This window comes from Melanaphis sacchari, unplaced genomic scaffold, assembly GCF_002803265.2.
Source record: "Melanaphis sacchari strain LSU unplaced genomic scaffold, SCAv2.0 Contig77_pilon_pilon, whole genome shotgun sequence".
In the NCBI taxonomy this organism is placed as follows: Eukaryota; Metazoa; Arthropoda; class Insecta; order Hemiptera; family Aphididae; genus Melanaphis; species Melanaphis sacchari.
In genome coordinates, this window is record NW_020271547.1 from 2,679,393 (window position 1) to 2,695,181 (window position 15,789).

At 24.3% G+C, this 15,789-nt stretch overlaps 2 protein-coding genes across 4 annotated transcripts; one reads left to right on the forward strand and one right to left on the reverse strand.

The window, feature by feature from the left end:
• Nucleotides 1-743: 743 nt before the first annotated feature.
• On the forward strand, nucleotides 744-6,623 carry LOC112601303 (protein SERAC1). The gene is made up of 15 exons (XM_025348841.1): nucleotides 744-948; nucleotides 1,020-1,319; nucleotides 2,167-2,361; nucleotides 2,418-2,539; nucleotides 2,608-2,700; nucleotides 2,756-2,891; nucleotides 2,964-3,107; nucleotides 3,292-3,558; nucleotides 3,991-4,198; nucleotides 4,265-4,426; nucleotides 4,482-4,612; nucleotides 4,678-4,836; nucleotides 4,895-5,041; nucleotides 6,126-6,192; nucleotides 6,460-6,623. The coding sequence occupies exons 2-15, from the start codon at nucleotides 1,049-1,051 to the stop codon at nucleotides 6,521-6,523; spliced, it is 2,166 nt and encodes a 721-aa protein (XP_025204626.1). The 5' UTR covers nucleotides 744-948; nucleotides 1,020-1,048; the 3' UTR covers nucleotides 6,524-6,623.
• A 65-nt stretch (nucleotides 6,624-6,688) lies between these two features.
• Nucleotides 6,689-13,154, reverse strand: LOC112601333 (protein SERAC1). 3 transcript variants are annotated; one of them, XM_025348893.1, is made up of 7 exons: nucleotides 13,071-13,154; nucleotides 10,554-11,165; nucleotides 7,816-7,943; nucleotides 7,572-7,715; nucleotides 7,359-7,502; nucleotides 6,984-7,050; nucleotides 6,689-6,836 (listed from the first exon to the last, which is right to left on the reverse strand). In XM_025348893.1, exons 2-7 carry the CDS (start codon nucleotides 11,156-11,158, stop codon nucleotides 6,761-6,763), a joined length of 1,164 nt encoding a protein of 387 aa, XP_025204678.1. In that variant the 5' UTR covers nucleotides 11,159-11,165; nucleotides 13,071-13,154; the 3' UTR covers nucleotides 6,689-6,760. The 3 variants fall into 3 exon arrangements, with proteins under 3 accessions (XP_025204678.1, XP_025204680.1, XP_025204679.1); XM_025348895.1 differs by lacking the exon at nucleotides 13,071-13,154 and adding an exon at nucleotides 12,201-12,271; XM_025348894.1 differs by lacking the exon at nucleotides 13,071-13,154 and adding an exon at nucleotides 12,197-12,271.
• Nucleotides 13,155-15,789: the final 2,635 nt, after the last annotated feature.

Below are 15,789 nucleotides of genomic sequence, written 5' to 3' on the forward strand. Positions count from 1 at the left end.
AACAAAAAGTCATCTACTTGTAAAGATTTTATTAAAATTGATTTTAATAAACATGGAATAACTACTAAGATTTTCGCATTGTCAGAAAAAGGATGGCAGACATTCTTACTTTCTTAGACAAAAATTAATCAGACTAAACTAATTAAGTTCACAAAAAAGGAAATTATTAGGTACAGTTGTATCCACACTCCACAGCGCATTCTGATGAGTAATTAATCCATTTTATGTGTAACTCTTTTGAGATAATATGGAATAACAAATTTCGAAAAGGGATTTTGGTGGTTTGGTCTCTTGCTTTCAATCTTTATGACTTTAAAATTTTACCACAATTTAAAATAATATTAAATTAATTACTATAGAATCATATTATCTTCAATCATGGATTCTTACCATTTAACAATATTATGAATATTATGAAATGATAATAAACTTAGATATTGAAAATTTTAATTAAATAAATACAAAAGTTATTAATACAACAACTTAAACTGTAATATTAATTTATAAATTCAGGGTTTAATATTATTTTATTAATATAAAAAACTGAAACTGTGCGTATTAATCACGATTTAATTATAATATTTAAAAACGCTTATTGATATTTTTCGATTTTTGAAATTTTATGAGTTGCTTAATCAAATCACGGTTATAACTTATAGATAATGGATTACCATTAATCGCGGTGTTATCAAAGTAATTTATAAATATAAACAATATTATCAGTTTTCAGCATATCAGTGCAAATTGTTGATTGTTGAAAATAGTAAACAAACAATTGGCAATTAAATAATGAATTGTATCCATTAACATTCTTGTACAAAATCGTACGACATGGAATGACGAATCATATTCGTTTTAACATGTTCATCTCAAAAGGACCAATGGGCAGTGATAAATAATTAATATTTTACCTATTTTTATACTTATTAACTTGGAAGTTCTACAGAAGTAATAAGCGCAAAATGCATCTAACATGGTAGATTTTGGACGATGTCATATTGATGGCGGTGTTTAATCAGTCACAGGTCTTTGCTAAAAACCATTAAACATGACAGGACCGTTCATGTTTAGATTGATAGCATTCAGTAAGTTACGCGAAAAGATGGCCAGACTCTCTATGAGTGTGTCAGAAAATCGCAACCACATTCGTTTGTTAGCCGAGTCCATAGCCTATTGTGTGGTGACGAGCAGTTTGGGATGGCTTGCATATGAGTTTCATGAAACAGTTTTGACCATCGAACGTTGCGTACAAAAAGATCCAATGCTGTTGAACAACAAATCACCAGAATATATATTTGTTGACAAAACTACATTCACTGGTAAACTTAGTATACTTAACATTCATGATATTATACTACTGTTAACTAAAGTATATATTATACAGCTATATATCTTCAAATGTTCTTCATGTGTAAATATTGTCTTAATCTTATTTTCATGAATTTTCAATTAAGAATTAAATATACAATTTGAATCTATAAACTTCTAGATAACATTGACTCAATATTTTTAAATTTCTATCAACTCACATAGTGAAATTCCCTTGTTTTATGTTGTATATAGGTACCATATACGTCTGTTAAAGGTTGTTTATATCTAAATACTATGTATATCTTCTATTTATTATGACTGCAGTACTACTTAAATTTACCTATATGGAATATTAATATTACATTCTTAATATCTTATTTGTAAAGATAAATTTAGTTTTCTATTGGCGGTATTAATAAAATTTAAATAGGTACCTAGTTATTCTTAGTTACCAAACACAATGATTACACAGGTAATAATTACATGTACTAATCATTGATACAAAATCCTCAAAATATAACTTTTATCATTTATTTGTTAAAGTTTATAGGTATTCTGTTTTAATTAATCTGGTAATTGGAATACAATTTAATTACCTTCTTTATTTTTTATGATTGTTATCATTTTATTTAATTATTTCTAATATGTTTTATATATTTCATAATTAATTTTCAATAAAGATTTAAATAATTTAATTCAATATCAACTTTTACAATAGATAATATGAACAGTTTTAATATTTAACATTAATACCTATTTAAAAATATTTTTGTGTGTAAAATATATACTTTCATGAATACAGTTAAGTTTTCAAAATATAAGCTTGTTATTAATCGTATACAATTGTTTATATAGAACTTGATGAATATCAAATTATTGATAGCAACAGTATAATACAGCCAACAAATCCTCCTGTATTTTTTTTACAAAAATGGAATGATTTCAAACACAAAAAAGCTTGGAAACTTTTAGAAATAACTAATAAATACAAGAATTCTAAATTATCCTGGGTAGCCACTAGACGACTAACTACAATGACTGATCTAAAAGGTAAATATATTCTAGTAAAATAAATATTTATTTTACAAACATTGTTTTTTTTTTAGATTCAGATTTTCAACATTTGGCACAAATGAGTCAAGCACATACTTTGGTCGGTTTGGCTCGAACAACTAATGCTAATCCTAAATTTTTTTTACCACCTAGAAATATAAGCTGGACAAAAGATGTATAAATAATAATCATTGTTTAATTTTATTATTTTTTTTTGAATAATTATTAATTCATTGTTTTTAGGAAATATTATGCAAAATTCGTGATTTGTTAATTAAATTAAATGAATTAAATGAACACAAATGTTTATCGTATTTCATGGCATGTGCATTTAAAGTAAGAAAAATACATTTATTTGACTGTTAATATTCTATTTATTTATTTTTACTAGGATAAACAGCATGACTATTATCATCCAGAGGATATACCACCAGATTTTGGCAGTATGCATATAGATAATGATAATATATTACAGCTGAGCATAAATGCTTTACGTCACCATTGTAATAATGAAACAAATGTTACAGGTAAATACTTAAAAACAAACTTATTTATTGTAATTAAAATTCAAAATTAATAAATTGATCTTGTTTAAATAGCTATGGTAAAATTAGGAGGGTTGCAGATTCTAATGGCTATATATCAGTATTTAAAACATGATGAAGAAGTAGCAGAAGAAATTGGAAAATTGTTGTCAGTTGCTTCTTTAAACAGAGATCTTATCCAAGACATTTTTTCAACCGGTATAGTCTAATGAATATTGTTTCAATAGATAGTTATTATAGATTTACAAAGTAAATATGATATTTTATTATCAACTCAGTAAAAAAAATTGCAAAACTTCTTAATATTTATTTTTATCATATTTTTATATATCAGTTATTAACAAATAATTTGTGTACATGACTTTATAATTTGTAATTTTAGGATGGATCAGTGTTTTATTTAAATGGAAAAATCATCAAAATTTTAGAATCCAGTCATGGGCTAACCGAACATTATTAAATATGGATGATGAAGATCCAATTAACGGAAATTATATGTTTGGAAAGCAAACAGTATTATTACATCCAAAGAATAGATACCACCAAGATTCTAAAATTGATGTAGTTCTTGTACATGGCCTATTAGGTGGTGTTAGCTTTTCATGGCGCGAAAAAGATCTACATATTAATGAACCTCTTGGACTTTTTGGTAATTACTATGAATATTATGATCAATTATTACTCGATCTTCTGCTTATAAATTGATAGGTTTTAGTAGTCTTGTTCGCAGTGAATTAACAATAGTCTATAATAATTATTGATAATCTTCAGTAAATAATCTGGTTTTATAGATATTTCTTAAATATTTGTTTATATATACTTATTAATGGTTTACCTCCCTATTCTAGATAATGATTTAAACTTAAACCTGTTTTATATTAAAATAATAATATTTACAATAATCAACATGTACATTTAATATAGTTTGAAATATAAATTATGTTTAATTGATTAAGTATTATTTTTTTCTACTAACAATGTAGATTTTGGATAATATTTATAGTTATAGATTAATATCATAATTTTAATTTTTAATTTAATTTAAAATTATATGGATTTATAATGGATATTTTAATAACAGATATGAATAATAAGAATGAATCTCATAACTCATCAAATACCACAGCATTAAAAAGACCAATTGGTGAAGATATGCAAAACTATTTGGATAGTTACAAAGAAGTTAAAGCTAGAGAATGGGATTTGATTGGAAATGAATTTGAATTTGTTTTGAACGATATACCACTCAAAGAAAATTCAAAAGGAAATGGCCCTTACTCATTAAAAGGGTAATATTTTATTTTTACAATTATATTAAATCATATTATATATTATTAAATATTGTTTCATTAAAGGAATGATTCTACTGTACGACAAACCGCTCTCAATGAAGGTTATAGTCAGTGTTGGCCATCTGACTGGTTACCTACCGATGAAGAAGGTCTTCGAGTAATTGGTGTTGATTATAGTACAACATTATCTGAATGGTTACCATCATGTCCGTTAAAACAAAAAAAGTATGATTTCCATTTTTGTTTTATGATGAATATTTAAAAACTGTATGTTTTTTAGTCACCGTACACTCGAGGGACGCACAGATAAATTAATGCATCAATTGTTGGCTATTGGTATTGGAGACCGACCAATAATTTTTTTGGCTCATTCTATGGGAGGACTTTTAGTAAAAAATATGTTGGTTGCAGGTAAAATGTTTACTTCTAAAAATCTATAAATGTAAAATAAATATTTAAAAAAAAATTGATTTTAGCAAGGAACAGTAATGATCCAAATGTGAGAAAACTGTTTGAAAAGACAAGATCTGTATTCTTTTTTAGTACTCCACATCATGGGTCACCATTAGCTACTTTAAACAGCGCATATCGATTCTTTTTATGGCCATCAGTAGAAGTAGATGAACTTAGAACTGGTATTTTGACTTATTAGCTAAGTTTTATATCATATGTTAATTTATTTTTTTTTTATAGATTCGCCTAAATTAGTATCCCTCCATAATAATTTCCTAGAATGTTTAAAAGAAAATCCAATGAAAATTGTTACTTTTGCTGAAAGCCTTCCAACAGAGTTTACTGCTTTGAAAGTGCCTATACTATGTGTACCTAAAGATGCAGCTGGTAAGCTCAAGTTATTTTATTAATATATAATGTAGCAGATACAATAAAATTAAATAAGTCAAAAATAATGTAAAACATTTAGATAACTTAGAAAATGAGTGCACTTTATTTAAATTAGTTGGTAGCAAATAATGCTCTTACTCTTAAAATTAAATCAAACTAACAAAAAGTTACAAATAGGTATACAATTATATGTATGATAAAAAAAAACCCCAAACATGATACAATGTATAAATACCAAATGTTATTAAAGTCTTACCTCACTTCACTCACCTTTCGCATAAAATACTGGTGTTGTTACATTTTAAAGCTATAAAAAAATGTATAGCATCATTCAAATATAATATTTTTTTTTTTACTTTTTGTTACTGTTGTCAATAGACTTTTTTTGTGCTGAAAGCTTAAATATTCAAAAATGTATATCTTAAAAGCACTAATTTGATTTAGTTTTTCATAATATAGAACCATTTGAAAAATATAATAATTCAAATAATTAAAAACCCAAAAACTTAAAATAAACATATTCATTGTATCATTTAGAATATTAAATGTAAACCTTTTAATTTAGTATTTGCATTATGAACAGTTATTTGTGTTTTTTGTTCAATGCTTAAGACTTGTAGCACTAAAAAAAATATGAAATATGCACTTTAATATGTCTAAAAAAATATTATATATTATACTTTAAGAAATTTTAATAAATAAATGAGTTACACTTTTTTTGACTATAGTACTATACTAATAATATTTTTGAATTTCATATAGTTTACTCTTGCTATCTTTTCATGTACTTCAAATAAATATACAATAGATCTCAAATCCTGGTTATTACATAATCTTTAATCAAATAAAAAATAATTATTATTTTTTAACTTTATGAAATACTTCTAAAGATCATAAATTAAATTAATATTTATTTAATCATATTTATACAATAAAATAGTAATGCAAAAGTTACACTTAATGTTATCACTTCATAAACCATAATATGTTTAATGTTTATATTCATACATTTACATCTTTGTAATTTATGAATTAAACATTAGTCCATTTTATATAAATTTAAAATACTCATTTAATTTAGATCCATCAGTGGGTGAACTTTACGAATTGCCATTAAACCATATGTCCATCTGCAAAGCTGATTCTAAGTAAGTTAATAATATTTTGTGTAATTATAATTTTTTTGTACTAAAGGTAAAAATTATTCATGTATAACTAAAAACCCAATATTTTGTGTAATATCGTTTTACATAAAGTGATAAAAGGGTTGCTTAAAACAGATTAATAGATTAGTGACAGTTTTTAAAGTAAAAATTTTATATTTTCTAAGTATTTTCAAAAATTATATTGACATAAAACATAATAAAACAAAAATATTTTTGATTTGTGTAATTAAAATTTCATTATTTTTACAGATTGTCATTTGTTTATCAAAAAACAATATCTGTGATAAAAACAGTTGCTGCATACAGTAGTTAATTAAAATAACAATCAGAAAAAATTCCAATCAATATGAATAACTTGTAATTATTTTGTATTTTTTAAAACTAACTAAAAAATAATAACTTATTATTCTGAACTATTGGTTTTGTTTTACATTAAAAGTTTTGTTAATTAATAATTTATAATTTATTGTAACTGACATATTGGTATTTATGATGTATAATGATCTCTTGTTTACTTTTTATGTATAATATAAATTATTTTAATTATTCTTTACTCTATTTCTTCTACTGTTGATTGCTTTAATGATTGTATCATATTAACCAGCTCTTGATATAGAAAACAATTCCTGTAATATTTATTTATATTATTATATCAGTATTTTTTAAGTGCTAATCATATTGGTATATAATTAAAAAAATCTTAAATTAATTTTATAATTGTATACTTTTTGTTATACCTAACTATAGTAACCTAACTATGTTGTCATTCTTACCGATTTTTTGGTTTACAAATATTTCGATGATCCAATGGAACACCATATAAATCTCCAAATCCTGGATCTTAACAGTATATATATGAAAAAAAAAAAGTGAACTTTTGATTAGATAATATACTTGATGATTTTTTTTTTTTTTTTATATATTTTGAATGAAATTTGATTCTATTTGATTCAAAATAAACAAAAAAAAATCTACATTTTCTTTTATTGAAATATTTAAAAATAAGAGAATTTTACAACATATTGATTTGTAGTAATTACAATTTTTAAATAAATAATAATCAATGACCTTTATAACTACATGTTATTTAATTCTAGTTCGATTTATCAGAATCAACAATGATATAAAACATTTATTAGTTATAATACCTGCAGACTGTATAGAAACAATTCTTAAATAAATTAGCTTCATCAGTGTTAACTTGGTTTCGATAAAACTTTTCACTTGTATTTGTCTATTATTGTTCATTATTTCATGAAATGTTTTTTGAAGTTTTTGTATATCTTGTGAATCTGTGACAAAAATTAAAAACTGTTATTAATCATTCCAACATTTACACATTGAAAATATTATGTACATACCATTTACTAACTCTTGTAATTCAATTGATCGTTGAAACAGTGGTAATTTTATATTGGCCAAAGGAGAACCGTTATGGGGAACACTATAAAATAATATCCCTCTGGTATTTTTTATAATTTTGCGGGTTTGCTGGTTTTCATTAGCTGTAACAATATAATTTATATATACCTATAAAAAATCAATAACCATAGGTATGTAGATACACTAGGTACTCATCTAATGCTGAATAAATGAAATTAATACCATGCACTAGAATTTGTTTTATGAACAATCCCCCTTTAGAGTGACCAACCCATGTAATGGGATGCTGTCCAACACGTACATTTCTTAAAAGTGATATCATTTCCAATCCTCTGTCTTTCATGGTTGTTCTGTATAAAATACAATTATTTGAATAATTAAAATTAGAATATTATATCATGAAATATAAAACATTATATACTTTTATACAACTCATCCGGCATATTATTTCAATCTCAATTGTTAGAGTTAAAACCAGCCGACAATATATTTGATACCTACTACAGGTATGGAGTAGTCTCTAAGGAAACGTTCTAACTAGGTACCTATCGAATAAAAAGAATTCGCAAAGCGAATTAATTTTGATCAGATCGTAGTATGTTCCCTAGCTGGAGACTGGAAAGAGTTTATTTGTAGTATTTACCTATAGTAGGTAGATAATGAGATTTAAAATATAAGCGACTAGAAATTATAGATATATTAGGAATTATATATATATATATTATATACATAATGATTTCTATGGAAATTATAAATTTTTGTGATTTACGATGTAAACTTATTAGGTATGTCACTAATATCTTAATAGGGTATAACTGATGTATTCGTCTTAACCCCAACTTACATAAGTATCCAAGTTCACTGCTCAGTGTCCACATACCTAATTAAGAAATAATTATTTTTACTATGCAATAATGCAACATGCTAATTTTTATATAAATTAAAGTAGTAGGTAGACTTTCTAGAAATATGAAAACTTATGTTACTCATACCAAAGGCCGTATCCAGAATTTGTTTCGGGAAATATTGAATTTATTTTTTGACATTTGCTTAAAAATAAAACAAAAAAAGATTTGACATGTTTGTCTCGGTCTGTCGAACGACAATGTATTAATAAAATAATATTTTTCGTTTAGATAAATTTAATATATTATTATTGTTAATCATTACCGACCGCCAATTGGCATCAACAATCTATTATTAAATATTAAAGAAGCTATAATAATATTTGCATATGATACAAAACTATCAATAATTAATTTAACTGGAGTTTAGTCATTTATGATTGCAAATATTAATTATGTTAGTATTAAAAATAAATTTCAAACATTTGTAAAATATTGAAAAAAAATCCTGGGATAGGACTGGACCCTTTGTACCCTTGTGATCTGGTTACCTGTATCCTTTGTACCCCCCTCAAATACGACCATGCTCGTACCTATAAGAAAAAAAATTAACTTATGTATATTTTACAAACAATTTACACAATAAGCCAGCAAAATTAATTATTTCAATTATTACTCTCTATAAGCTTAATGAAATATATTTTCTAAAAAAAAAAAAATTTATTTTTAATGTGTTAATAAATATTATACTAATTAATGTGTGTGTATGGTGTGTATAATGGGATATTATTTTTTACTCCTTTAAAAGTCCCGTGAACAACCTTGAAGGTATTACACTGTTTACCAATTTCACAATGCTTATAATTAGGGCTCGGAAGTTGATACATTTTGCGTTTTGCACTTTTTTTTTTTGGGAACTTATTAGACCATGCTCTCATGGCCACAAATATGTTTCATAAATATGTAAATCTAAATAACTAATTTTAATTTTGCATTTTTTGGCTTTTTTTACTTTTTAAGTCGTTTTTTTATCATTTTTAGGTCCTATTTTCCTTTTTAGTTTAATTTCTTGTATATTTACTATTTATAACTAAATTTTTTCAATTAATATCTTTACACGCATAGTTTTTGTATAAACAGACTATATAAGTACCTACATCAAATTTATATTTTATAAAATAATATTTTACACAAGTTATATACGGGTTAAGTAAAGATAAAGATTCGATAGAATAAGGCAATTGCTAGCTATCATTTTTATTTTTGACAATATAAAATATGCTGTAATAGTATAATGTAATAATTTTAAGTAATTTTTATTATTATTACCTACCATTCTTTTTTTACTTTTTTTTAAATGTATTTTCATTAGTTTTAAAAAAATATTTATAATTTTTTAGGTCATTTTTCGTCATTTTTTATCATTTTTAAATCATATTTGCATTTTTTAATGTTTTTAAAATCATTAACTTCCGAGCCTTACTTATAAAATATATTGCAGGTATCTACTTATTCTAAATTACTATTTTACAGTTGTGCATATGAATAGCCTATATAAGACGCCGTATTAAAATATTAAAACTTAATGAAATTCACAGTTAATCTAGGTTAGAATGATATGATCGATATATTAAAACCTATAATTCTATTAATTTTTTTTTTTTTAATAGGCTAATCAGAAAAGTGACTAGGTCATAAGTTTTAAAAAAAATTATAGTTTTGTTTTATTAATATTATAATATATAGTAAGAACAACTTACGAGGAATCTTATATTAAATTGCTTTTTTACTATCAAAAGAAAATATTATCATACATAAATCTAAAATATTCTTAAACGATTTTAAATAGAATGAAATACTATAAATAACACAAAGAGGCTAAATATTTTGAAAACTATAAAATGCTAATCATATAAATATTTGACAAAAGTTGCCACTAACTGATTTCGCTTAGGAAGTTTGTTATTCCCGATTATTTAAAAAAAAAAATACTCTGAATATATTTTTACTCTTAACACATAAAATTACCAACTAAATTCAATTTTCTACCGAAAACAACTTTCAAAGTTTAAGAAAGAAGTATTTTTATGTATTATTTTATCAAACATTTCTTACCTAATTGGTTTGCTTAACCATATAGGTCTCCACAAATAAGGGTCGGTACTGTAGCTAATCGAAATAACTCGAACATATGGACAATCTAGTGGCAGCCAATCTCTAGGCCAGCAATTAGTAAACTCTTTAATCTCCTCGTTGATTGTCAATCTTTCAAATTGATTTATTGTGGATAATCCGGAGTTCCTGACAACCACAGGCTCAGGCTTTTGATCCACTTGTTTCCACACACCTTGGTTCCAAGTCTTAAGTTTGTCACCCTTCAGTCCGTGTATAAAAACTACGTCCATGAAAGTTGATTCAATTCCCGGGTCATATAATACATCACATTTAACTTCACATCTTTTGGGACCATCCACTTCTGAATCAATCGAATTCAGTTTTTGGTCAAACGTATTTAAAGCAATATTACATTTTTCAATTGCAAGTCTCGCCAACCACCAACTGTAATTTATTAACCATAATAAAAATGAAGTCATCGTTACAGTTTCACAGAAAAACATATTCTTGGTCTTCGCCCAACATAATACCAGCATTTTCTGGTATAATGTGATATCAGGTTTAAGGTAACAGATAACATATGCAATATCTTGAGTTGTCTTCATAATATTCCTATAACCAATAGGTAATTAAGATAAGTTTATATTACAATTTAAAGTTTAGGAAATAAATAATTTTAGATCTAAAACTACGTATTGACACTGATATTTCCACAACTCTTTCAACTAGCCCAGAGCCGCCCGAAACAAAAAAGTCCAATTTTTTGTACTAGAAAATTATAATAATCAATTTATACAAATTTAAATTTATTACAAATTAACTTAATTTTAATTTTTTAATGTCAACAATTACATTTTAGGATATTTTATAACTTATTTATACAACTTTTAGTAGTAACTGTGGTAAGATGAACTAAATTGTGTGGAAAACATCTCCTATATTAGGTATCTAACAATTGATAATATTACTAAACAACTATATAATTTGATATTTATTATAGTTATTAACTTTTGTCTCTATCTCGACTTATGTAAAACTTTTATTAACTTTTATTTACAGTCTAATTAAATTTGTGCTATAAATAAATTAAAACTAATCTAAATATTTTGAAAACTGCGTAATAAATAACAAATGATAATAAATGTAATGAAAAGAAGTATCAAATCTACAAATAAATATTTCTTGAATTACAATAAAATAACTAAAACCGTTGAATGGAAAAAATAAATATTTTTTGTTTAAATAAATAGTGTATAATTTCGTTAATTTATGAATTTCAAACTAATTTTCCGGGTATTTCAGCAGCCAGTAGGCATCTGATTTTACTAGTAGTGAAATAAATTAGTAATAGCAATATTAATATGAAATAAAATATTCTCATAGTTAATATGATATGCTCACAGATAGATTCCGCTCAGAATCATTTTTCGTCTATACAACGATTAATCATTCAATTAAAATTTAACATATTCATTACCGTGACCTACTCAATGACGAGGCACAACCGACAACTGTTAAACGGCAAAAGGAATTTCTCGATTTTTAGTGTTATTACCTAAAACAACCACTCAGTATAATGTACTAAGACATCCAATTATATGTTTAATCCGCCTAAAAACAATTTAAAAACGTAGGAAACTTACTAACTTTGACACTTCAACTCAGTTTTGATTGCCCCTGGTAAATACTTGAATCAGCTATTATCAACATTAGATAGTAAAACAAACTATGCAATTTCAGAATAGATGACTATCAACATTAGATAGTTAGTCATCTATTCTGAAATTGCATAGTTTGTTTTACAAATATTTACTTACACTCCTATAATAACATTACCCAAAAGCTTTTTATTTAATTCATGCTATTTATAGTTAGAAAATAATGAATACAACATTTTAAAACTGTTATTGTTATTATTATCATATAGAAAATATATTAAAAATATTATTAATGAAAATCTTTAAAATTTTTGGTTAATTGCAGTGCCTAATAAAAAATATGACACTATGACAGGTCTCGCGATTGTTGTATTTTATAAATTGGCTTTATATTAGACTAATTTATAATACCGCACTTGACTTCAACTCACGGTTTCATTAATTTGACATTGAACTCAAAATATATGGTTTCTTGCTTAGCTCAATATTTTATTAACATTCAAAAAAGTAGTGTATTACTCATACAATATATATTATGGTATAAATTTATTAGCTTATTAACTAAGAAAAAATTAATGAAAATGTTAAATAAATAAATATTGCTATAAATAGTAGTTTATCCTGTGTATATTTTATTTTATCAGTTCTAGTAGGTATATAAATATATTGATATTTAAATAATATTCGTTTTTAACAGTAGATACTAGATAATGTTAGTAATATTATTTTCCAAATGTATTTATTTTTCCATGTATTACAAATTAGTTAAATGTGATTCATATGAAGTTAATTTTTTATATAAAAGGTAAAAATATTTTTTTACTAAAATTTGTCAAATAATAAAAATAAATTTACTTACGAGTCATTTGCAAATGTTCACAAGCATTACGAACGTTTAGCAAAAACTAACTGAGCAGCAAGCCAATAGTTAGTTTGACCTTCTTTAACAGCTGTATTTAATATCACTACAATATGATGTTCTAACAACCACGTTAGTGCATGGCACATTAATATTAATTGACGAAGTGTCAAGTGACAATGGTAGTATATCAATCACACGTGCAGCTAGAATAAACTTCTAGAAAATGATTTCTTCAGCGTCAATGCATGGTATTCTGTAAATTACAGCTTTATAATTTTGAAATTTTAAACTAAAACATTTTATATAAATATTACGATTTTTAAATTTCCTAACTGCAGTGTTGAATTTTATTAATTAATATTTAATACTATAAATAATATGTTTCAAATAATTTATATAAATTTTAACTGAGCTATTTTACATACCTACTAACCTAACCTATTTTAACATACCTATACTTAGGTATCTAGATTTGTTATTAATTATTTATATCGGATATCCAAGATTTTACATACATTAAACATTTAAGTCTTTATCAAAACTAAAAACTACGCTCACCAATAAATATTAGTAATACATTTCCTTATTTCATATCATAATTTTGCATTACCTAATTAATAATTATTAATATTATTTAAAATTTAATCTGATAACAACAATTTTTTATTTGTACAAATAATTTATAACTCGTTAAATCCCTTTATTCTTAATTATTACATGTATGCATAAATACACAATTTATTAAGTTAATTCAATTTCTAAGTACATAGGAATAAACGTAGTTTTTAATTTGGATTAGGTTAATGTGAAATCATTATATTTAAATACGATTGATTTAACTTTAATATGGCACGTCATATTGACGCAGTCCACAGCAACAGCAAGGACAATATACATGTACGGCTTAGTTCCGAGAAAACAACGAAATCAATGTCCACACAATAAAACCAGATTCAACTAATTCTGTTATAAACTTTAATATTTATTAATTATTATTCTATGGAATTTGGTGATAGAGTCAGAAAATAAACCATACTTGATTTGCTTTTGCGAGATTTTTTTTTTTTTTTTATTCGCGTTCCAATAATATTTGTATTAAAAATAATTACAATATATATTTATTATTTTTTATTATTTATTTCAATAACCTACAATGATCACTTATTTTACAAGATTTAGCCCCATCGACTATCCCGTTACACGCCGAGTTACCGGACATATTAAGAATAATATTCAAAAAGTGTTACGGATAAATAGTAACAGGAATCATTGTATTATGTTATATTAATATATAATTGCTACTTCGTTTTTATTTTGCTATTATTTCTTTTATTTTTTTTATTATTTAATTAATTTAATTGTTTAAATACACTGAGTATTTTTATAGTGTTCATATTTTACAAATTAAGTAATGTTTACAATAGTTATTATAATAATTTAAAAATCTAAATATCTTCTTGGACTTCTTGGAAGATTCCCTATGGGCTGTGGTAACCGTGGTTTAATTCTTGGTTTAGAAGTTCTATTACCAATTTTGTAGTGGAGTACTTCTTCAGTTTTGCTTAGTTTTTCATAGAAGTTTTTGAGTTTTTATATTATCCATGTTGACAATTAGAGAATCATGTATCATTATACAGTTGTTAATTTCGTTCAAACCAAGGAGCCTTTAGTGCTATTTTTAAGAATTTTTTTCGGAGAATTGTAAGTTTTTTCATTTTTTGTTGGGGAGGTAACTACTCATATTGGGCATATTATATAGGTTTGGAGTGATCTTATTATTTCTGCGTATAGTAATAGAAAACATTTCATTTGTAGGATTGAGATATGGTTTAATAAGGGGTATAATATTTTCATTTTAATGTATCCTTGGTTTAGTTTATTGTTTATATGAATTTCACAATTTAATTTCTCATCTAGGTGTGATAAAAATTATCATTTTGATAAAAAGAAAATAATATTTTACATATTATGTATTATTCTTAAGTATAATTCACTACCATTTCATATCAATTCTATAACATAATAAAATACTCAAGTTATTCTCAGTAGTGAAGTATAAACATTTAATATTTCTATGTTACAATTGTTAAAGAAGCAAACATCAAACCATATATTTATTGTTCACATTTTTCGAAATCTATATTTTATTATTATACAAAAAGGTTGAATTTTCTAAGGATTTGTTGACATTATGATATTTTTAATTATACATTTACAGAAACAGAAGATGATATCATATTTACGATTAATATGCATTTCAAATTTTTCTATAAACTTAAAAATCCAAGTAAATAAAATTATAGACGTAATTATATTATTTGAATGAAATTATACATCCCTAATTTAAATACAAATAAATTTAATTGTTAAAAATTAGTATGAATACTTTAATTATAACGATATGGCTTTTATTTATTAACTATTACAAGTTACTACACCATAGATAGTATTATTATATTCTCATGTATATTATTAATATTAGTTTAAATTGTTTATAAATCAAATATCAGATTTTAAATCAAGCGAAATTATAGCTTTTGAAATTTTCTTTTATAAATTTAAATCTTGTTATATCAGTAAGTACACTATTCGGTTAGATATTCCATATAATAATTTACTATTTTTTTTTTTTTTAATTTACTTAAATTCAAGTATAATTAACAAAGTAATAAAACCAATACATTTTTTTTTCTGAAAATACTAGTATTACTTATTA

Coding starts and splice junctions, on each gene's coding strand:
- LOC112601333 (XM_025348893.1), bottom strand. CDS start 11,158: ATGAAGACAACTCAAGATATTGCATATGTTATCTGTTACCTTAAACCT. Junction 7,716..7,815: donor AAAACAAATTCTAGTGCATG/GTATTAATTTCA, acceptor ATATTGTTACAG/CTAATGAAAACCAGCAAACC. Junction 6,837..6,983: donor ATTTGTAAACCAAAAAATCG/GTAAGAATGACA, acceptor TAAATATTACAG/GAATTGTTTTCTATATCAAG.
- LOC112601303 (XM_025348841.1), top strand. CDS start 1,049: ATGACAGGACCGTTCATGTTTAGATTGATAGCATTCAGTAAGTTACGC. Junction 2,892..2,963: donor TAATGAAACAAATGTTACAG/GTAAATACTTAA, acceptor TTGTTTAAATAG/CTATGGTAAAATTAGGAGGG. Junction 3,108..3,291: donor CCAAGACATTTTTTCAACCG/GTATAGTCTAAT, acceptor TTGTAATTTTAG/GATGGATCAGTGTTTTATTT.